Source organism: Balaenoptera acutorostrata, chromosome 16, assembly GCF_949987535.1.
Source record: "Balaenoptera acutorostrata chromosome 16, mBalAcu1.1, whole genome shotgun sequence".
Classification (NCBI taxonomy): domain Eukaryota; kingdom Metazoa; phylum Chordata; class Mammalia; order Artiodactyla; family Balaenopteridae; genus Balaenoptera; species Balaenoptera acutorostrata.
The window spans coordinates 27170830-27193352 of record NC_080079.1 but is presented as its reverse complement, the minus strand read 5'-3'; the positions used below and the strand labels follow the sequence as shown (position 1 = coordinate 27193352).

The 22523-nt window shown below is 51.4% G+C and overlaps 2 protein-coding genes across 13 annotated transcripts in view; one reads left to right on the top strand and one right to left on the bottom strand.

Annotated features, from left to right (window-relative positions):
* Positions 1 to 265: 265 nt before the first annotated feature.
* On the bottom strand, positions 266 to 11405 carry PITX3 (paired like homeodomain 3). 6 transcript variants are annotated; one of them, XM_007187276.2, is made up of 6 exons: positions 11163 to 11299; positions 9521 to 9640; positions 3303 to 3466; positions 2118 to 2247; positions 1744 to 1946; positions 266 to 1186 (listed from the first exon to the last, which is right to left on the bottom strand). In XM_007187276.2, exons 4-6 carry the CDS (start codon positions 2233 to 2235, stop codon positions 599 to 601), a joined length of 909 nt encoding a protein of 302 aa, XP_007187338.1. In that variant the 5' UTR covers positions 2236 to 2247; positions 3303 to 3466; positions 9521 to 9640; positions 11163 to 11299; the 3' UTR covers positions 266 to 598. The 6 variants fall into 6 exon arrangements, with proteins under 6 accessions (XP_007187338.1, XP_057387089.1, XP_007187339.1 ...); XM_057531106.1 differs by lacking the exon at positions 3303 to 3466 and having other exon boundaries at positions 2118 to 2271; XM_007187277.2 differs by lacking the exon at positions 3303 to 3466.
* A 3347-nt stretch (positions 11406 to 14752) lies between these two features.
* Positions 14753 to 22523, top strand: part of GBF1 (golgi brefeldin A resistant guanine nucleotide exchange factor 1) — a 124277-nt gene continuing 116506 nt past the window's right edge. For 6 of the 7 annotated variants that reach the window (XM_057530813.1, XM_057530818.1, XM_057530815.1 and 3 more), the window contains exon 1: positions 14753 to 15005. The gene's annotated coding sequence lies outside the window, so the exon portion shown is untranslated. Of the gene's footprint in view, positions 15006 to 17678; positions 17830 to 22523 lie in introns of those variants that run through there. The other variant, XM_057530814.1, reaches the window with a different exon arrangement.

Genomic DNA, 22523 nt, shown 5'->3' with positions numbered 1-22523 from the left:
AGATCAGACCTTCCAGTTATCCTCCATGAGACCACGAGGTGGCGCTGCAGTACCAGCTTTGTCCAAGCCGTACACGCACGCACGCATGCGTGCGCCGCTCAGCTCCAGGAATCCCCAGGCTTCCCCATCTTGGTGATGGGGGCCTGGGGAGGATTGAAGCCCTAGAAGCCTGGACCCCTATCTCTTTCCTGTACACCCAGCTCTCCTTTAGACATGGGGAAGGATGAGGGGAGAAGGCTCAACCGCAACTCTGAATCATCAGGCCTTTGACAGTCCGCGCACGTTTATTTCATTTATCTTTGAAAACCGGGGAAGGGGAGTCTGGAGAAGGCGGGGTGGACCAAGGGTGAGTTGGCCCCCCGGGGAACTGGTCCCTGTTCCTGGCCTCAGTTCCAGGGGCGCGGACTAAGGGCCCAGTCCACCCCTCAGGCCTGGGAGGGGGAAGGCTCTCTCCTGAGCCGGCCGCCTCCCCAACCCCGACTGCCCCAGCACCCCTCTCAGACCCCGGGGCGGGGGCAAGCCAGGCAAGACGACCCCAGTCCGTAGAGGCTGCAAATTATCGCCCCCGCCCTCAGGGATGATCGGCGGGCGGGGCCATTCACACAGGCCGTTCCACTGCGTACTGGCACGGACTGAGGTTGGCGGCCGGGGGCGGCCCGGGCACGGCGGGGTAGCTGAAAGTGGCGTGCTGTTTGGCCTTGAGCCTCAGGCTGGCCAGACTCGAGTTACACGGGTCCCGATATACGTAGGGGGAGGAGGCGGCTGCTGCTGCGGCTGCTGCGGCCGAGGCGTAAGGGCAGGATACTGCCCCGGAGGACACTGCGGCCGGAGCCAGCCCGGGGGGCCCCCCACCTAGGCCCTGCAGGGCCCCGGGCCCTGGCACAGTGCCCGGGGCAGTCGCGGCCGAGGGGACCATGGAGGCGGCGATGGAGCTGGGTGGCGAGAAGACTGGCTGCGAAGCCAGAGGCCCCACGTTGACCGAGTTGAAGGCGAACGGGAAGGTCTTGGCTGCGAGCGGCGGGCCCAGCGCCTTGGGTGGCCAATTGCCGTACGAGTAGCCGGGGTACACCTCCTCGTAGGGCGGCACCAGCCCCCCGAGCGGCGCCGCGAAGCCGCCCTTGCACAGCTCCGCCTGCTGGCTGCGCTCGCGCTTTCGCCACTTGGCGCGCCGGTTCTTGAACCACACCTGTGGGCGTGGGAGAAAGGCTGTCAGGGCCCGGCCCCCGCAGGCGGCTGGTGGGTGGGTCGCCCAGACAGGGGACCAAGCGGGGTCCGGGGCCGGGCGGAGCATAAGCGAGAGGAGGTGGTGGAGCATAACCACCGCAGAAACGGGAATGGGGTGATGGAGCAGCCGGTCGGGGTGAGGGAAGAGCTCACGGAGTCAGCGGGCTGAGAAAGAAGCAGTCTGCCGCATAACTGAGTCGGGGGCGACAGGGCTGCGGGGGTGGGCAGCAGGATCGGGTCTAGGAGAGGTGAAGAGGAGAACCAGAGACAGTGCCAAGGGAGAAGGAGCGCGCCGTCTGGAGTGAAAGGGTGCAGGAAGAGCAGAGATTGGAGGCTGGTGGAAAGAAGGCCGTGCGGGCAGGGGCCGGGGCCGGGGGACGTCGGTTGTTGGGTCCGAGGATGGGGCAGGCAGGGCAGAACTACAGGATGCTGGTTCCGAAGCTACTTGCTGAGCGGCCCGCGAGAGGGAGGCCCGGGATGGAGTGAGGGTGGCGGCTCTGGGGGTGGGGGGCGGCGTACCCGCACGCGGGCCTCGGTGAGGTTGGTCCACACGGCGATCTCTTCCCGCGTACTCATGTCGGGGTAGCGGTTCCTCTGGAAGGTCGCCTCCAGCTCCTGCAGCTGCTGGCTGGTGAAGTGCGTGCGCTGCCGCCTCTGCTTCTTCTTCAGCGAGCTGTCTTCGGGGGAGCCGCCGGGCAGCGAAACCGAGGCCTTCTCCGAGTCTGGGGGCCGGGGTGGGGTCGTCACAGCGCGTCCTTGCCTGTGCGGATTCCCGGGCTCGGGGACTTCCTCGGCGGGGCCCCTCACTCCCACCTGGGCTTGCACTCCCGGGTCCCACCCTCGTTAGGGATGGAGCTGTTATTTCCCCCACCCCCAGAAGGGGGCGCGCTCACCGCTGTGCTCTTGGCCCTTGCAGCCGTGTTCCGGGATTGGGGGGTGGGGGGTGCCCGCATCTGACAGCGAGAGGGCGGGGCTCCGGGCCTCTGCCTCGCTGAGCAGGCCGAACTCCATGTGGGGAGCACTCTGGAGGGAAGCGAAGACACAGACCTGGTTAATGGGAAGAAAATCTCTGGGTTATCCGGTTCCCAGTAGTGTTTCCCCACTAGTTCTCTGCCACCGACATAGAGCTACCCCTGTGTAGGGTGCCCTAGGATAGAATGGGGAAACAGTAGCCTAAGGGGGGGAGAGGTGTATACTCAAGAGATTTTATACAGTTATACACACTAGACTTTGATTTCTTCAGTGTTGGGCACCTAGAACCCTGCCTGGTGCACTGTTGGTGTTCAACAGATATTTATTGAATTAATGAAAACCACACTGTTGCACACCGCATACCATACACCACATACTCAAAAATTAAATTCCCTCTCACACGAGTGCCCAGTATACCCTTAAACTCAAACATGCCTCTCAGCCAGTCACACCTGAGACGCAGTCTGAACCTGTGTTATTCACTCTCCAGTGGGACAGATTTGATTTTGAACCAGGCCTAATATGTCTCCCATAAGGAGAATGACTGCTATCATTTATGAGTACTTACTATGTGTCTTCACCTCATTATCTCTCCCCTCACAAGAATGCATCAATATTAGGTATGATCACCCTTTTTCAGGTGAGGACACTGAGACTTGAAGTAATGATTAAGGTTAAAGAGCTTGTAAGCAGTGGAGCTGGGATCTGAACCAGGTCTGGGAGATTCCTAAACTATGCTTTTCTTTGTTTGCTTTTTCAGACTGTGTTCTTTGGGGCCCTCCTCACAAACCCCCTCAGGGACTGGAACTTAGGGCTAACCTCAGGGATAGAAATCTAGCCTGATCTTACTCGGGTCTACTTCAACTAGGGCAGCCCTGCTTTTGTCTGTTTTGTTTATGCTTTCTGGAGAGATTTCATTTGAAGAAAGTCTTCCAGGATCAAAAACAAGTTTGAAAATCACTCTCTGCTTCTATACCTGCCCAGACACACACTGCATCCTACGAGTCACCACTGTCATGCGCGGCTTCTTGCTGGCCCACCCCAGGCTGTGGATGTGGGCTTCTTAAAACCCCGTTCCTACCCTTACTCCCTATGCCAAACCTTACCTGACATTGCCCAGGAGCCTGCCTGGGTCCCCCTCCAAGTCTCCCCTGCAGAGTCCTGTTTCCTTCTGGCTCTCCCAGGCCCCCTCTGGTGGGGGGAAGGGAAAGGGGCACTAGTGGGGCTCAAGACTCCAGATGCCTCTTGGTCAGAGGAGAACCAAAGGAGGCTGGGGACAGAGAAACAGGGATGAAAAGCTGGGTAGGAGGGGTCCATCTGCCTCCCCATTAACAGGGACTTAATTCAGGCTGTGCAAGGTGGCATTAATGTGGAGGATTAGCCTAGATTGAGACGTGTGTCACTTGGCTGCTCTGAATTTATTAGGAGCCTTTCTCAGGGAGGCGCAGATGGGCAGCGGCCTGTATTTGCACATGGTAATGCCCCCTTCAAGCAGCTCAGAGATGACAGCTGTCCCCCCACCTCTCCACCTCTCAAGCTAGATTGGGGATGGGACAGAGGTCAAGGCAGGAGGTTGAGAAACAGTCCCTGTTCTTTCCACAGGCAGAGAGGACTAGACCTTGGACCCTCTCCTAGGGTTGGAGAAGCAGGGCTGAATGGAACCCCGGGAAGGAAGGCGAGAAGTCAGGCCAGGGGTGGGGCTGCTCTGCTTCCCTCCCCTTCCAGATCTGAAGACAGGAGTCAGAGGCTTAGGGCTTGCCCAATGATGCTCCAATAGAAGAGAGAGGCCATTGGGAGGGACCTGGAGCAGCCTTGACTAGTAGCTCTTCCCAAGTAGCTGGGGAGGCTTAGAACTGAGAGCTGGAAAAAGGGGTGCTCTGAAGTCTCCTCTTCATACCTAAGATGCCCTCAAAATTGCAAACCATGCCCCTGACCTCTCCAGAGGCCCACAGGAGCAAGGCAGAACTGGGAAAAGAGGGACAGTTGGGTTTCCCTGTAGGGAACGCTGAATCCCACCATTGCCGTTCATCCTTCCAGTCTGCTTTGCCTCCAGACTTCCCATTTTCCAAACTCCCGTTCCCCCAGCATTCCATACCTGTGTCTTGGTTTCACCCTTTATTTCAGCAGAGGGAGGCAGGGTGAGGAGAGATAAGGGCCAGAATAAAAGAGGAGGCTGAGAAAGCAGAGTTCAGGCTGTGTGTTCCCAGAGACAGACAGACACACATGCAGACACACACGGGCCCCCACTCAGACAAAATAAGCACTAGGACTTGGAGCTAGAGGCATACAAACACACACTCTCCCACACATGCGCTCCCACATTCAGGCAGACAGACACACCGTCACACAGTCTCCTCTCTCTGTGACAGGGACAGCTGCCTCGGCTGTTTTGGAGCTAGCCATTATCCTCCCCCTTCCCCTTCCTGGCCCCTTTGAACCTCAGCTCTCAGTCCCAGGAACTAAGGACTCTGTGGGGGAGGAGGAAGCCAAAGGAGCCACGGGAGGGAGTGGTCTACACTCAGTGGCTGCTGGAGAGAGCCTGTTTGGCTGAGTGGGGAGAAGGTATGAGAATGCTGGAAAAAGAGGATGGGGTAGCGGTGGGGGGCAGAAACTGACGAGGCTCCTTCTGGGAAAGTAATCTGGTATACCCCAAAGAAACTAGGTTTGGAGTCAAAAGATCTGGGTTCACGTCCTGGCTCCCCAACTTACTAGCTGTGTTTCCTTGGCAAATTACCTATCTAGGCATATTTTTTCATCTGTAAAAGTGAGATTATAATCCCTTCCCTATCTACCTTCAGTACTGTTACAAGGTTAAAATAAAACATAACATTTAAAAATGGGTAGGGGCTTCCCTGGTGGCGCAGTGGTTAAGAATCCACCTGCCAATACAGGGGACACAGGTTCGAGCCCTGGTCCAGAAAGATCCCACGTGCCGGGGAGCAACTAAGCCCGTGTGCCACAACTACTGAGGCCACGTGCCACAACTACTGAAGCCTGTGCGCCTCGAGCCCGTGCTCCGCAACAAGACAAGCCACCGCAATGAGAAGCCCGCGTGCCGCAATGAAGAACCAACGCAGCCATAAATAAATAAACAAAGTTATTTTTTAAAATGGGTAGGGGTCAAACTCTATACAAGTTGTTGTTGTTGTTGTTGTTTTCCCCCTCATTCATTGAAATGATGTTTGTTTGGCACCTTCTGTGAGCTGGGCGTTGAGTAAGGCACTCAGGATAGAGTGGTAAATAAGATCTCATTCTTGTCTCTGCCATTGCTTGAGTGGTTCACCTCCCTAGATCTTGTGTCTCCCAGTGAAAAGTTGCTCTGAATAAAGGAAAGCATGCTGCATTTTAGAGAGGGATGCAAGTGTATGTTGTGAGCACTCTGTCCTAAACATAAAGGAGGGTCCAGTCAATAAGGAAACAGCCAAATGGGCAGAGTAGCCCAAGCTGGGAGCCACTTTGGGCACCAGGGACTGGTGGTAGAGGAAAGAATGAAGGCTTCAGGCTCTTGGCTGGGTTAGTCATAGCAGAAAGAGGGGATGTGGCTGAGAAGGGCCCTGTCTGTGGAGCTGAAAAAGCAGGAACACTAATACCAGGCAGGCAACAGAGAGAGCGGGTGAGGGCAGAGGCCTCTAGCAGACTCGTGTCCGGTGGGCTAGTCAGGCAGAGGCTGGGGGCGCCAAGCTGTTGTCTGAGCTGGAGACAGGCTGGCTGAGGATTAAGCTCCCCCAAACTGCTGGAGGTCGGGAAGCTGGGGAGTTGGGACTGCGGCCAGGGACTTCGCCTCACTCAGTGGACAGGGACAGGCAGCAGGTCTGGAAGCCACAGGTTTGGTTGATGCTGGTAGGAAATACCAGGAGGGGCCAAAGAGAGTTGAGATAACAGTGGTGCTGAGTCCAGCTCTTGGGGAGGACTTGGGGGACCCCACCCTAGCCTTTCCGACACACCCTGCAGGGGGTGCATGGCCCAGGCCCCACTGGTGTCAGGGTGGCAATCCCAGCCCTAGGGAGAATAGAGGGCCTGCAGGTGACCTCTGACTCTGAAGTACAGCATGGAATTACAGGAGGCTGTCAGGGACTGCAGCAAGAACAAAATATCCAAGATAATTAAGGTGGAGAGCAGAGACTGTCACAGACCAGCGAGGCCATAGTGGGGAGGCCATGGTTTCCAAGGGACACAACTCATGGCAAGAAGGCAACAGCCATGTGCACCCACTTTTGTCCTGAAGCCAAAGGGGTAGACCAGGGTCACAGCCAAAGAGCCCCCAAGTAGTTGCAATAATAATACCCAAGGCAGGAGGCACACCCTGGAACTGAAATGGGAGAAAACCTTTTCTTGCATGGGCTGAATGAAAAAGAAGATAAGAGGGGATGGAGTTGTGATGCTGTGGCTCAGCTCAGCAAGCAGCAAGTTGGCGAACAGGTGTAAACTAGTGCCCTAAACTAGGACGGAACCATCCTATAAACCTAAAACTAAAGTGAGGCCCTTAAGTGCACACAGCCTCATGTTTATTAGGGATGCCGAGCACCCACACTGTCTGGTCTGCTGAGCTGCAGTGAGCAAATGAGGGCAAATAAAGACAGCTGCAGACAAGGCTCACAGCCCCAAGAGGAAACCCTAAGACTCAGGTAGAGGCAACAATGGTTTGATGCACTTAATTTATCAAGGGGTAAATCAGGGATCAGAGAAATGGGCCTCCACACCCTTTCCCCCCTTCCCTTCTTCTTTCCTTCAACAAGCATTAGGTGCTAAGACAGATACCCAAGAATGGTAAGGCACAGACCCTAACTTCTAGGAGCCTACAGTCTAGGGAGGCAAACAGAGCACAGGATGGAATGGTGGTCTGCATGGGCCTGATTCTCAGATCGTGGAAGATCAGAAAGACGGTAGCCCATGTAAGGTGGTATCAAGTTTTGGGGCTCAGAGAATGTAGCACCTGGCTGATCTGGAAATTAGGGAGGCAGAGGCTTCTAAATAACAGAGCAGTAGGTTCAGAGGGTAGCAGGGAGCCTAGCTTGGCCAGGGTCTCAGTGTGGGCAATGGGAGATCATCAGAGAAAAATGGTCAGGCTGAGAGGGTGTCCAATGAGGGGCAAGAGGTGGGGGTCCAGGCCTGATAACAGTGTAGGCTAGAGCATCTCCAGCTTTTCCACCAAAACACCCCTGAGACTAAGTAAGAGAGAAGATAGTACAGGACACTAGGGGCACAACCTGAAACAGCGGCCGCCAGTATGAAATTTCTTTGAGATCTTCAGCCTTATATTAAAAATTGAAGCAAATTTTGCATTCCATTCCATACTTATGTTTGTTTTAATATAAAAAATAATGGTTTCTCTCCAAATCTCCAAGAGACATCTTCAAGTGACATCACCACACCAGGAAGATGGGCTTGGTTTAGCCTGCAGTGTCATGCCACTCCCACTCCTATACTGCCCTCTCCCACCTCACCCCCTCTGAGAAGCATTGCTCCCAGCAGTGGGAGTCACTGGAGGCTTGCAGGCGAGGGAGTGACATAAAAGCAGTGTCTTTGGGATCTTTATTTGGCAGTGGTGAGCAGAATGGATTGGGTAGGGGAGAGATAAGAAAGGGGAAACTATGAGAGGTGAAAAGAAGGCCCCAGGGAAGGAAGAGGAGTGGAGAGAGTTCTGAAAGCAGCTTTCTCACCCCACTGCCTTTTCTTTTATTTCCCTATCACTCTTATCATGGGTCCCTGTCAGTGACCAGGGACTAGACACTCTAGATAGACACTCTAGATAGTCCCAAAGCTCAGGACCTAGTGGACCCTTCAGGTTAGCTACCATCTCCCTCCCTCACACTCTAGGAAGCATCATTTAGGGTGAATGGAGAAGAAAAGATTTGGGTGGTGTCTTTCTCTTGTGCTCATCCCCAACTCAGCTCCAGCTTGCCTCCTCGGCCCTCCCCTCCTGGACCTGGGTTCTGGGTCCATATTCACATCCTTGAGCAGGAGGCAGGCAGGGATCAGATCAGGATATTTGGTCTGGTAGAGGAGCTAAGCATTTGGGGAGCTCCCTAGAACTCTTCTTGGGGAGGGATAGTGGCTGGCATCTGAAGCCTAGGATAGGGTGTCTCATCTGTCATTGAGAATCTTCCCATGACTGGATCACGGATGCTAGCAGGCTGATCTAAGGCTTGAGATGCCACCCTTCCAAACGAAGATTCTGTGCTTACAGGGGACCTACAGTTTGGGCATAATCATAGCAATAATGTTTCTTATTTCTGTAGTGCTTCTCCATTTGCAAAGGGCTTTCAAATATATCATTTAACTCTTAAAACCACTTTGAATGGCAGGAATGACCATCCCTATTTCACCTCTAAGAAGACAAATTTGTCCACGGTTACACAGATTGAAGAGATTCTAATCCAGTTCTCCTAAGACCAGGGACTGAGCTCTTTCCACTCCTCGCCCCCTCCACTCCAGCAACCATTTGTAGCTCTGACATGCATTGATCCTTCCAAGCCCTTAAGGATTCCTTTTCTACTTCCTGCCTCTACCACCTCTCTGGAAAAGAGCTCTGGAAGTTTGCTGCCCACTGTGTGCCAAGGAACATTTTCCTATTCATCCTGTGCTTGCATCATTCCAGTTCTAAGAGGCCCCCTCATCTCTGGTTTCAGGATTTGGGGAGCAAACAAATCTGCTTATCTAGGCCTTTCCTTATTTTGTGAATTTCCATCCTATCTCACTTTCCAGAGGCCTAAACCTTCAAGTTTGCTCTCTCCAGCAGCCCCTGGCTCGCCCTTCTGCCACCATTCTCTGACCCTTTGCTGGGTCCATGACATTCTCCCTAAGAGCCAGTGACCAGGCATGCACTCAGCTATATGGCTTTATGCAGGGGCAGGAGGTCTGCCTTTTGTTTCTAGTCATCTTTATTATAATGCCATTGCTTTTTGGCCTTTTTGGCAAAAGTAGAACTTAGGGCTACAGTCTTCAGGTAATGCCTTCCCTATTCCTTTCCTGACTCGGCCTTTCATTTCACCCATAATTTCAGTGGTTTTCAAAGGCAATGGGAGCACAAGCCCCTTGAAAAGGGTATCAGAATGTGATGGGGGTAACTGGGATATGACTCTATATTTATCAAAAAGGGGAGAGGGACAAAAGAGTTTGGAAAACAATGTCCTAGCTGGTGATAAGTGAATTTAAAATTAAGGAGTGGAGGTGGGAGTGTGGGGAGGACGTATTATATGTCATTCATGGTTGGAGGGTGAGAAAGGTTGAAACCCACTTGTTTAGATTACTCATTGCTAGACATATTACCCTGCACTTGTCCCCATGAAACTCAGTCACCAAATGGGCTGTTTTGCTTACTTACATAGACTGGGAGAGTTCTCTCTACTCTGTTCCCTTCAGCTTAACTGGGCTCTGGTTAAAGAGTTGGAGTCAGGATGGGCAGTCATTGTACGGGTCCAAAGAAATCAGGGCCCTCTCCCAGCTGTAGGAAAAGCAAACAGGGTAGTTGGGTAGGGCTGAGACATCCTTCCCAACCAGAGATGGAGAGCAATAAAGTCCCATGTTGGATCCCAGCGTCTGGATTCTGTGTCTCCTTCCTACCTCCTCTCAGCCACCAGAGTGGTGTGGGGATTGGTGGGACTGAGGAAGCAAAAAGGGAAACAAGACCACAGGGTTTGCTTTGCTAAAGGGCTGCAGTTTTCTCTTTGGGCCTGGGCTTCTGCCCACTGTGGGGAAGGAGACTTTAGCCTGCTGAAACCCAGGCAGAGTCTGGGGGGTGCCTGGTCAGCTGTATTGGAATTAGGGGTTGACTCTGAGTTTGTGAGGGAACTAAAGCTGTCAGGGGCTTGTGCTAGGCTCTTCTTTGCCCTCCCATTGCCCTTTGTGGTTCATTCCTTCCTTTCCTGGTCTTGGTTCCCACGAGCAGTCCCACCATTGGCTCTCTCTCCACAAATTTGGATTCTGGAAGTCCGGGGTGATGCTCAGATCGCATCTAGTCTGGGTTAGAGAGGGAATGTCTCCCGGGCCACTCCAACCCAAGGCCAGGCTTCAGCCTTTACTCTCACTCCCTGCTCCCTGTCCCGCAGCCCCTAGGAGCAGAGACAAGTTTGAAAAGTGTGAGCTGCGATTCCAGGCAACCCACCACAGCAAACACCACCGTACACGCAGCAGCTGGGCAGGCGCTGCGGGGTAAATGGACATGCCACTCGGCCAGGGACATTCTGTCCACCACTGCCCGACACAGCGCCTGCTCCGGAGAGACCAACCTCGCTGCGCCGGACATTCTGTCAGCCCTGAGCCCCGCGCGCCGCGAACATTCCGTCCAATTCCGTGGCTGCCCCAGGTCGGGACCCATCAGGGCCCTGACACCCCAAGCAGACACACCAGACCCGCCGCCTGGTCACTCGGACTACCCAGCCTCGGCCTTGCAGCCCACACAGCGGCCATCTGACCCGGTCGCTGTCGGGTTCTCACAACACCGTTCCTATCCCAACTGCAAAGCAGCTGGGAAGAGAGAAGCTTGTGCGACTAACGCACCCCTGCTCCCGGTCCCTGGAGTCTGAGACCCAGCCGAGGGGTGTTGGGCATTGCCAACTGCCGCCTTGCTGGGCGCCCGCCGCCAGCTGCCCCCGCTGGCCAGGGCCTCGCCAACCCCTTTGGCTCCTTGGCTGTCGGCCCCGCGCCCCCGGATTCCAGGGCGCTTTCTGGTAATGGTTTCCCGACTGGACTCCCTGCTTCGCGAAGCCCCTGTCCTGACCTCATGTCTCTGACTTCTCTTCGGATCCCTCGAGTCTTCCCCTTCTCTGTCCCCCGAGTCCTGGCGCTAAGTTTCCCTTTTTCTAAGTCCTGGCCCCAGGTCTGCAGTCCGCTCTGCCTGTCTCGACCCGTTCCCCAGGAACCGTTCTCCAGTTCAGCAGCCCTAGGTCCCGTTTTAGGGATCCCGAAGTCCGGCCATGGCCCCTCGGCCCTGTGAGCCCCTGTCCCCCGCATGGTCAAGCACTCACAGTGAGTCCCGCAGCAGGCAGACTCCCGGCAGCGGCGGCGGCGGCCGCAGTCTGGAGGGCAAGCAGGGGCCAGAGGCCGGGCACCCGGCCGGGGTGGGGGCCGCCCCCCTGCGCCCGGGCCGCCGCTCCGCTCCGGCGCTCCCGGACTCGCTGGGAGAGAGTAAGCCTCGCCGCGGACTGCCACCCCCCGCTGGCGCCCATTCACTTTATGGCAGCCCAGGGCGCCCCCAGCCCGCCGCTGCGAGCCTCGCGCGTCGGGCCCCGCCCCCTTCCAGCTGCGCTACCGGGGCTCCACCCTTTCCAGCTGTGAATTTTCTGGCCCCGCCTTCAGGGGGGTGGTCCGGCCGGCGCACCGCCAGGAACCCCGCCCCCTAGCCAATCGGAGGCGCTCCTCAGCAACTGGGCCACGCCCCTCCCCACGTGGCTGAAACGGCGCTGCCGAAGAATATTTTGGCAGAACCGAGCGGGCGAGCGTAGAGTGGACCGGGTATCCCCCCGGAGCCGGGGCCGGTCGGCGGTGAGGTGGGACCAGGCCGCCACCCCGAGCGAATTGGAACGGTGCTGGGGGGATAGGACCAGGTGGGAGGGCGCACGGGCCGGGAGAGGCCGTGGGGTTTCAGCGCTCAGACTTCGTTGCCGCTCAAGTTTCGGCGCTTTTCTCCACTTGTCGCTGTCTGTCTCTCTGCCCTTTTGTCTCTGCTCCAATCCTCCCACGTCTCGCCTTTCTTTCCTCTTTTATTTTCTCCGCCACCACTCTGCTTCTGCTGTTTGTCTCACTCCTCCCTCCCCTGCCACTTCGAAAGACTAATTTCTCTTTCTGATCCTCTTTTTCCTTTTTTCCTTGCATTTTTCTCTCTTCCTCTTCTCGGCTACGCCCCCACCCCACCATCCCCACCCCCACCCCAGCCCTTTTTTCCTCTCCTCCAAGAAAGGTGGCTTCGTGGAGAAAGCAGAGTTTGGAGTGAGACAAACTAAAACAGCATTCTAACCCTGCCACCAGCTGCAACATCACTGAGTGACCTTGGACAAGTAACTATCACTCCCCCCGCAAAATTAAAAGAGGTTCTAGCTGGTTCTCAGGGCTTGGGTTGGGCACTCCTCAGAGGCCTGGGCAAGTTCCCTGTCAGTCTGCACTCTTGTCTCACACAGGCTATGTTCTCCCAGCCTTACCAGGGCTACCTGCTCCTTGGTGATACCAAGTTCAGTTCTGTGGGCAAGGTGTGGCCTTGGTGTTTGCAGGTTAGGGAGTTGCAAGGGATAGAACAGATGTCCCAAGCAACATGTGGAGTCAGGCTGGGTTTCTAGGGTGTCCCTGAGGGCCCTAAGCCCTATTATATAATATACTCCTAAGGTGAATCTGACCAGTCATGTCTCTGCTTAAAACCCTTAAGTGGCTCCTGTTTGCCCTCAGGATAAAGGCTAAGCTCCCTTTCGTGGCACAGCAGACTTTCAGGACCTGACCCTGTCTTAATCTCCAGTCTCCTAGTGGTTTTCTGCACACCTCTGACAGTAACATATTTCTAACCAGTCTTCATTTTGTCAACTCCTACTCATCCCCCTAAGCTCCACTCAGGCCTCATTCTCTCTGGGAAGCCTTTCCTGAATTCCCACGTTAGCCAGATGTGTAGTCTCTTGCTCCCACAGCCCTGCTGTGTGTACCTCTATTACCCCACCCATGATATGGAAGAGATCAGCTTATGTGTTGTCCCCTATGATGCTAAGATTTAGGAGGGCAAGGACCATGTCTTCCTCATCTTTCTATTCCTAGGCATGATGTAGACACTCAGTGCTAAAATCTGAGAGGGAGATGTTTTGTCTGGTAAGATGATGGAGGTTAGAAGGGGCTGGGACATTGTCATCTCTCTCCTCCTTATCTCTAACACACCATTCCATTCATACTTTTAGGTTGATTGATTTCTGGAGGTATGTAGGAGTGGAGATAGGGTAGTAGGGAGTTTTGGCCCACTTAGATTTTTCAGTTGGTTATGCAGGACCTCTCAATCTGAGATAAGCCCAGGAGACCAAATCCCAGTTTTCAAATGAAGGTGGAAAATGGCTCAGAGGTGGGCTGGAAAGATGTGCTATGGTGGTTGTACCCTCTGCCCCTGACTCTCGTTGGGTGAAAGAGGCAAGATCCTCAGCTGGACCCAGAGATCAGGAGCCCAACATGCAGGTACAGGAAGCTGTTAAGGAGTTCTTCAATTCTGATGTCAGGCCTGATGGTTTCTTGGTATTAGAGGATTCTAACACAAGGATGGTCTTTGGATGTCTGGTTTTGAGACCACAGTCCTATGGGGTTAGGAATGGAGCTTCCCTGGACTTGAGTCATCCATAAATGGGAGGAAATGGGGAAAGAGTTGGTATCTTTTTTCATTGTCTCCTAGCAGTCTCTTCAGGTCTGCAGGGACACTGGGATTTATTCCAGCAAATGGGCTGGGAATTCCACCATTCAATCTGCAAGGAGAAAACTTATCCTTCTGTCCTCTTTCTACACACTCTCACTTCTAGGTAATTCTAAATATCCTAGCAACCTCTATCATCTCTTGCCAGGGGAGAGGCAGCTGGGGGCAGGAGAGTGAAGACTGTGGTGGGCCTCTTGCCCTCAGGCCTCTCAGCATTTCTAAGGCTTCAGGAAAGGCTTCAGTTTCCTGTCACTGGTGATGTGGACTAACCTGTGTGATTAGCTTTTTTCTAGATAGGTAAAGAGTGTCCAAAGCTTAGGATGAGGGTCAGAGCTGGGAGTCACAGTCTGATAAACTAAAGCATAAGAGGTATCGATGGACAGTGAAAAAGAGAGCTGGACTTGGGGTGGGGACACCTAGGTTTGTTTCTCTGCTCTGTCATTAACTAGCTATACAAACGTGGGGGCCATCTTTCCATTCTGGGATTCAATTTCCTGCTCTGTAAAATGAAAGGACCTGGATTAGATATACAAGCTTTCTGTCAACTCCCATTGTCTCTATTTCAGGATGATAGGAATGGGGCACAAGACACAGAAACAAAGTTGGGATGGGACAGACTCATTTATGAGAAGCCAAACAGGGCAAGCAGACGCGACGGTGGGGGAAGGGAGGTTGGAATAGATTGCTCCCTCCATCCTGGAAGGAGCTCAGAACTGCCTAGAAAGGAAATGATCCCTCAAGGGTCACGGTATTGGCCCAGGTGACTTTAATAGGGAGTGGCGGCGGGCTTGCGCGTAGGGGTAGTAGGGTCGTCCACTCAGGCTCTCAAAAAGGACTCCGCCCCCTTTCCAGCAAGTCGTAGCTTTCTTCCCCATAATGCCCAGCAGCCACCGCCAAGCCGTGCACTGCAACCGAACTCTACCTAACTCCACCTCTCCAACTGCCCAGCGCACTTTCTCCTTTTTTATTGGTTTCTCAGTACTGTCACTCAGAGGGTCCTCATATCCGTTGGTTATCCCCTGCCTACCCTTTTCTTTCTCTTGTAAGCTCGCCTCTTTAGGCACTACCCGCCTCCCGAAGCCAAGTTCCTTCCTTCGATTGGATTGCTGGAATGCCACTTTTCACGATACAAACCTATGATTGGCTGTGCGCGGCAGGGCTCGCGCAGTGACCAGGCAGCGGGCTAGACTGAGGCTAGTTACCACGTCAGTGAGCTGACAGGGAAGGTAGCCGGCTCCACCGCCCGTTCCGGCCGAGTCTTCCTGACCGACTCTGCGGGCCTTGACTTCGGCCTCAACTCCCAGAAACGGGCTTCTTCCCTGCTCCCATCTGCCACCAGAGCCGGGAGAGCCACTCGGAGACGTCTTCGGGGCCCGGGCTGGACATGAACAGCGGCTGCCGGTCCTGGGACTAGGCCCCGCCATTTTGGATCCGCTGACAGGTCAGCGAAGTCTCTTCTTAGAGTTCCAGTGTTGTGAAGGCCGCTCTGACATCGCGAGAGGGAATAAGAGGAGGAGGGCCCTTAAACTGAATGAGCCGGGGTGGGTTAAGGACGCAGGGGCAGGAACGAGACGAGGGAGAGATTGCTGTGGGAGGGAACTGGGAGAGGTGCAGGGGGCAAAGGTCAGGCTCCTGCCGCCGGAGGGACGACTTCAACTCTGGCTTTTGAACCCTTGCGGGTACCGGAATCCTCCCTGTGTTCCCAGGCTTAACCTAGCTGTCAGTTCCTCTTTTCTGGAGCTTTTTGCATCCTAAAGACTCCAGTCCTCAGAAGCTGAAAGCAAATCTGAAGAGTATTGCATCTACTTTTCAGGGTTGATTTTTAGACTTTAGATATGAGAGTTTCTCCAGATTTTGTGCAGCGCCCACTTCTGTGTGACTGCCTCATTAATTCAGCTGAACTGCTTCATTAATGATGATGAACTAATGCAACCTAGACCAGGTAGTGAGAAAGGGTGTGGAAGGACTGAGGCCAGCCTCCTGGGGACCTGGGCTAAGAGAAGGCTTTCCTTTTATGGGGCTGCTCACCTGCCAGTCTGGGACTGTATGTAAACACTGGACTTATCTTCTGAGCCTGTTTTTTCTTTTACACAATCTTTTATACTGTGTAATATTCTCTTCTGGTATATGTTTTTGGTTGGCATTTCCTCCCCAGGTCTTCACTTGGCCTAAGGAGATGAAGTTCAGTCACAAGGAAGCCACTCTATTATGACATATTTGGATGAGAGCAGAGAGGGATTTGAATACCTGTGAAGTTGGTACTTTGGCCTATGATTTTTAGTGGGTAAGAAGAGTCATGAGAGGTGTTCAGTCAAATAAAAAGTGGTAGGGTCAGGGCTGCAGAGTGAATGATGGAAGATAACCCCAAAGAGTATAGTTTATGGCACTGTGATGATCTTTGATAAACTGCTGTATTGTAAAGCTATAAAAGTTCCTCAAGGGTAAAGAATGCCTTTAAAAGTGAGGAAGAGTGTAGGTGCAGTGTCTTTTAATACGCGACATAGAAATTTGTATGCCTTTGAATTAGGTACACAAGGCACTCCTCTGAGCCCTGTGGAGGACGCAAATGGAAAGGTCCATTTGGGGATTGCTCTGCTCAGTTTATGCGTTTCTTAAAAGCAGTAAAAGCAGTATGTGCACCAGTCTAGCTAGAGCATGTCAACCTAAATGCCTTTCAGCATGTAGTGGACACTCAATAAGTGTTATCTGTGCCTATTTATTTTATTTTTGGCTGCACTGGGTCTTTGTTGCTGCACGTGGGCTTTTCTCTAGTTGTGGCGAGCGGGGGGCTACTCTTCGTTGCAGTGCGCGGGCTTCTCATTGCGGTGGCTTCTCTTGCTGTGGAGCACAGGCTCTAAGCTCACAGGCTTCAGTAGTTGCGGCACGTGGGCTCAGTAGTTGTGGCTCGCAGGCTCTAGAGCGCAGCCTCAATAGTTGTGGCACACGGGCTTAGTTGCTCCACAGCATGTGGGATCTTCCTGGACCAGAGCTTGAACCCGTGTCCCCTGCATTGGCAGGCAGACTCTTAACCACTGCACCACCAGGGAAGCCCCCCCTAAGATTAGTTTTAGTATGTGATTCTGACTTGTGGTCTGATTCTAGCCCTGGCAGTCAGGACTTTTGCATGGTGAGGTAGTAATAAGGAGGATCAAAACCTCATTGTGTTAGAAGGGAAAACTATCTAGGTTCTAGAGTGATAAACTCTGCTCTCCTGAAATTGTGTGTGTGTGTGTGTGTGTGTGTGTGTGTGTGCGCGCGCGCACGTTGGTAGGGGAGATAGCATTGTTTATTTTTTTAATTAGGGTATAGTTGCTCTACAATGTTGTGTTAGTTTCTGCTGTACAAGGAAGTGAATCAGCTATATGTATACATTATGTATACGTATATCCCCTCCCTCTTGGGCCTCCCTCCCACTCCCCCCATCCCACCCATCTAGGTCTAGACAGAGCACCCAGCTGAGCTCCCTGTGCTGTACAGCAGGTTCCCATTAGCTATCTCTTTTACACATGGTAGTACTTATATGTCAATCCCAATCTCCCAATTCACCCCACCCCCCTTCCCCCACCCCGTGTCCACACGTTTGTTCTCTACATCTGTGTCTCTATTCCTGCCTTGCAAATAGGTTCATCTGTACCATTTTTCTAGATTCCACATATATGTATTAATATACGATATTTGTTTTTCTCTTTCTGACTTCTCACTGTATGATAGTCTCTAGGTCCATCCACGTCTCTGCAAATGACCCAATTTCGTTCCTTTTTATGGCTGAGTAATATTCCATTGTATATACATACCACATCTTTATCCATTCATATGTTTATGGACATTTAGGTTGCTGTATTGATACTTACTGATTTAAAATAAGTGGGGTGGCACTTCCCTGGTGGTGCAGTGGTTGAGAATCCTCCTGCCAGTGCAGGGGACACAGGTTTGATCCCTAGTCCAGGAAGATCCCACATGCTGTGGAGCGGCTAAGCCCGTGGGCCACAACTGCTGAGCCTGCGCTGTAGAGCACACAAGCCACAGTTGCTGAGCCCACGTGCCACAACTACTGAAGCCTGCACAGTCTAGGGCCTGCGTGCCGCAACTGCTGAGCCTGAGTGCTGCAACTAATGAAGCCCGCGTGCCTAGAGCCTGTGCTCCGTAACAAGAGAGGCCACACAACGAGAGGCCTGCGCACTGCAACGAAGAGTAGCCTCTGCTCGCTGCAACTAGAGAGAGCCCATGTGCAGCATCGAAGACCCAACACAGCCATAAATAAATAAGTAAGTAAGTAAATAAATAAATAAATAAAATAAGTGAGGTGGAAATGGTATAGGAAACTGTTTGCATTTTAACTTGCTGATCTATATTGTAGAATTTCCAAAAAAGTAATTTAAAATGGCTAATGAAATGACATAGTCACCTCAGGAAGTATCCAGGTTTGATGGGTCTGCCTTTCTCATCTGGGTTGGTATGCCCTGTTGAGCCCTGTTGAGTTGATAATGCTTTGCATAATAGGCAGTCTAGTCTTTGGGTAGATAGTGTGACCAGTTCAGCATCTTTTCAGTTGGGCCTGGAGGTTAAGTCAGGCAACAAGATTTTACCTTTTCTTACTTTAAAAGTCATTTTCTGGATAGGAATAGTTCTTTACTCCCAGCCCCCATCCCAGATCAGAAAATTTGTTTTTCCTTCAAGACTTGTATTTGAGCTTCTTTTTTTTTTTTTCCAGCTTCTTTTTAAAGGTGGCGGTAGACAGTATGTTCTAACCTTGACATTGATGCTCATTGGCACAGTCGGAACTCAGGTTGTAGGCACATCTCCTCATGATTCAATCCCAGTTGAACTCGAAGTTCTCAGAGTTACACTACTAGTTCACTTCCCCGTGTTCCAGAAGGCAGAATGACTGATACTTTTAGATAATAACTTCATTGATAGGGTACTTAGACTGGCTAGTGTGAGCAGCTGGAGAGGAAAAAGGCACAGCTCCTGCTTTCGAGGAGACCCATTGTATTTATACAGTACTCACTGGAAGGATCAGCCTAGTCTTTTTACACCACTTCTACTGATTGATCACAGTCTGTCCCAGTTGTTCAAGGTGACTAATTAGAGTGATTCTGCTGTTGGGGTAATTGTGGAGTTGAGTTGAAGGGGGAAAGGGAGGTTCATTTTATCTCTGGCTGGAGAGCTTTGTAAATGTAATTGGCAGGTGTTTAGCTTTTATTGTTCCTCTTTTTCTGTATTTCAGTATGTTCCACAGCAGTTGTTTAATTAAATGAAAATGTAATAGGGCACTGTGGTGATTTGGAGCCCCAATTGCAGTGGATATGATCATGGAAGTAATGATTTGTTGCTATCATGTAAATAAAGCAGGGATTACAAGCTCAAATGCCTGAGTATCAGGCAGGTAATGTAAATGAAGGAAGTGAGCCAGGGGAGAATGTATTAGTAGTGACTGTAGTGTACTGGAATGTGGGCACAGTATGACCATTCTTCCTGTTATTCAAGAGAAACTGGGAATTCAGATCATTGTGTTTTAAACTGTTGGCAACTAGTTAAATTATTTAAAAACCTTTTACAGGAGGAAATATGTATGTCTGTGGACTAGATTCTGCCTGATGACAGTGGAGGATGACCCCTGATACACAAAATGGGCAAGCCTTATGAGACTTAATCACTGCAATTCTCTACGTATTATCATACAGACTCACTTTTTTTTTTCTTTTTATTTATTTATTTATTTATTTTTGGCTGCGTTGGGTCTTTGTTGCTGCATGCAGGCTTTCTCTAGTTGCGGCGAGCGGGGGGCTACTCTTCGTTGCAGCGTGCGGGCTTCTCATTGCGGTGGCTTCTCGTTGTGGAGCATGGGCTCTAGGCGCACAGGCTTCAGTAGTTGTGGCATGCAGACTCAGTAGTTGTGGCTTGCGGACTCTAGAGCGCAGGCTCAGTAGTTGTGGTGCACGGGCTTAGTTGCTCCGTGGCATGTGGGATCTTCCTGGACCAGGGCTAGAACTTGTGGCCCCTGCAATGGCAGGCAGATTCTTAACCACTGCACCACCAGGGAAGCCCGCAGGCGGATTCTTAACCACTGCGCCACCAGGGAAGTCCTCCAGACTCACTTTTTTTTTTTAAAGAACGATATAGGGGGGCTTCCCTGGTGGCTCAGTGGTTGAGAATCTGTCTGCTAATGCAGGGGACACGGGTTCGAGCCCTGGTCTGGGAAGGTCCCACATGCCGCGGAGCAACTAGGCCCGTGAGCCACAACTACTGAGCCTGTGCGTCTAGAGCCTGTGCTCCGCAACAAGAGAGGCCGCGATAGTGAGAGGCCCGCACATCGCGATGAAGAGTGGCCCCCGCTTGCCACAACTAGAGAAAGCCCTCGCACAGAAACGAAGACCCAACACAGCCAAAAATAAATAAATAAATAAATAAATAAACTAAAAAAAAAAAAAAGAACGATATAGGGGGTTCTTTTTTTAAAAAAATATTTATTTATTTATTTGGCTGTGTTGGGTCTTAGTTGCAGCACGCAGGATCTTTCGTTGTGGCATGCGGGCTCTTTGTTGTGTGCAGGCTTCTCTCTAGTTTTGGTGTGTAGGCTGCAGAATGTGCAGGCTCAGTAGTTGCAGTGCACGGGCTCTCTAATTGTGGCTCACGGGCTCTCCAGTTGTGGCACGCAGGCTCTAGAACACACGGGTTTAGTTGCCCCGCGGCATGTGGGATCTTAGTTTCCCAACCAGGAATCGAACCCATGTTCCCTGCATTGGAAGGCGGATTCTTAACCACTGGGCCATGAGGGAAGTCCCCAGGCTCACTTATTTTTTTTAAGTAGATTTATTTATTTATTTATTTATGGCTGCGTTGGGTCTTCGTTGCTGCCCGTGGGCTTTCTCTAGTTGCAGTGAGCAGGGGCTGCTCTTCTTTGCAGTGCGCGGGCTTCTCATTGCGGTGGCCTCTTGTTGCGGAGCGTGGGCTCTAGGCGTGCGGGCTTCAATAGTTGCAGTGCGTGGGCTCAGCAGTTGTGGCTCGTGGGCTCTAGAGCATAGGCTAAGTAGTTGTGGCACGTGGGCTTAGTTGCTCCGCGGCATGTGGGATCTTCCCGGACCAGGGCTCAAACCTGTGTCCCCTGCATTGGCAGGTGGATTCTTAACCACTGCGCCACCAGGGAAGCCCACCAGGCTCACTTTTTAATCTTTGTCCTACTCTGCCAACTTTCACCATTAGTTGTCATGTTGGGTGCCCTGAGTGGTTAAAAGATGAGTGGGGGAAAGAAGTCTTGTTTCATTTTTCATCTCCAAGCTGGCAGAAAGGGCATCTTTGGACAACTTTGAGCTTATCTCAGTAGCTCACCTTGCATATAATTCTTGGGATAACCTCAGAATCTCCATAGAGGGAGGAGGGGGAAAGGCAGAGCTGAGGTACACTGGTCACCTGATTATCCGGTTGGGAGGATTTTCCAGTCGTATCCTGTTAGGGCACCAGCTTTTTTCTTGGTTTGATTTTCTCTTACCTCCACCCTTTGAGTAAATTTCTTGAGTCCAGCAAGTTGTTTACTAGTTCAGTAATTTTGGGTCACTCTCAACAAAACACAGAACTATGGCGCGTTCCTTGGCTAGCTCTGGAAACCTTAAAAACTCTGTGTCTTTGGTGCTTCTCTGGGATGTTTGAGAGATCGAGTGAAAATAAACCTCAGAAGGGCCAGTTGATGGTTGTTCAGCTCCCTGGTACCTTCTGCCCTCTCAGAAAGCCCATCAGGGTTTTCGTGGTTTACATAGCTCTGTATTAGACATCAAAGCGCCATGAAAAAGAAGAAAAACCTGAGTCTTTGCCTTTGGAGAATCTAATTTCTAATTGAATAAGAACAACTTTTAAGCAATGAAGAAAAAAAAGTAACTTAATGGTCTACTAATAATCTATTTAGAACCAAAGAAAATAAGACACATACATACATATGTGAAGAATGGACAATTACATAAAGAATTGTACATTTCACAGAAGAAATGTGAACATGCAAATAGCATATGAGGAGACTTCAGGAAGATACATGTGAAAATAGAAGCATTATGATTTGACTGGTGGATAAATGTGGGTTCTTTTTGTCCATAGAATGGCTAATATGGAAGATTTGTAACTTCTAGTACAGAAACAAACATGGGATACAGAAAGAAGGTTTGCCTGCCTGGCTTAGAGTCCTTGTCTTCTATGAAGTAATTGTTCTCACAAGAGGTGGATGTGAGCTGCACCAATACTGAAGAGTCAATCTTAATATTCTTTCAGTTATTCATTTGTTCATTCAGTATTTATCATTTTTCTTACTATATGTTAGGCATTGGGGATAAAAAGGTGATAAATTATGGTCTCTTTCTGAGATGCTCATAGACTCATGGGAGAGACAGACTAAATAAATAATTATAAATGAGTATAAGATATGTTTAAATAGAGGTATGTACTGTGCCATAGGGTGACAAAAAAGGAGTACTAATACTCTCCGGGAGAGTGGGTTAGCTAGGGAAGATTTAACAGAGCAGGCATTATCATAATAACAGCCAACCTTTTTTTGGGTTTTAATATTCCTAATAGCATGCCAGGCCTTACAACAAATGGGTGAGGAGGTACTATCTCCATTATGCAATGCAGAACTGTAAACTGGGAATCAGAGAGGCTAAGAAACTTGGCTAAGATCATATAGGTAATAACAGTCAGGAATACCACTGTGGTATTCTGATTCTCTCATTGACTTTTGGATGGAATGAGTAAGGGTTAGGGTTTATACAGCATATAAGGGACATCAGTGTCCCCAACCCAGCTTAAAAACAGAACATTACCAAAACTGGGGCAGCGGGTATGCCCTTCCCTATTAGTCACGTCTCCCCTCCCCTTAGCCAATTGTTGTAAATTTTTTGTGCATTTCCCTGGGGTATAGTCTTAGCAGTGGAATTGCTGAGGTATAGAATATGAAGTTCTTCAACTTTGCAAGATA

Bases quoted from the DNA above. Each gene is read 5' to 3' on its own strand.
- PITX3 (XM_007187274.3), bottom strand. From the start codon at position 11,363: ATGGGCGCCAGCGGGGGGTGGCAGTCCGCGGCGAGGCTTACTCTCTCC. The intron at 2,272-11,162 runs GTGAGTGCTTGA...CCCATTAACCAG, and splicing joins TGCCTGCTGCGGGACTCACT to GTCTGTGTCTTCGCTTCCCT. The intron at 1,187-1,743 runs GTACGCCGCCCC...CCACGCCCACAG, and splicing joins TCACCGAGGCCCGCGTGCGG to GTGTGGTTCAAGAACCGGCG.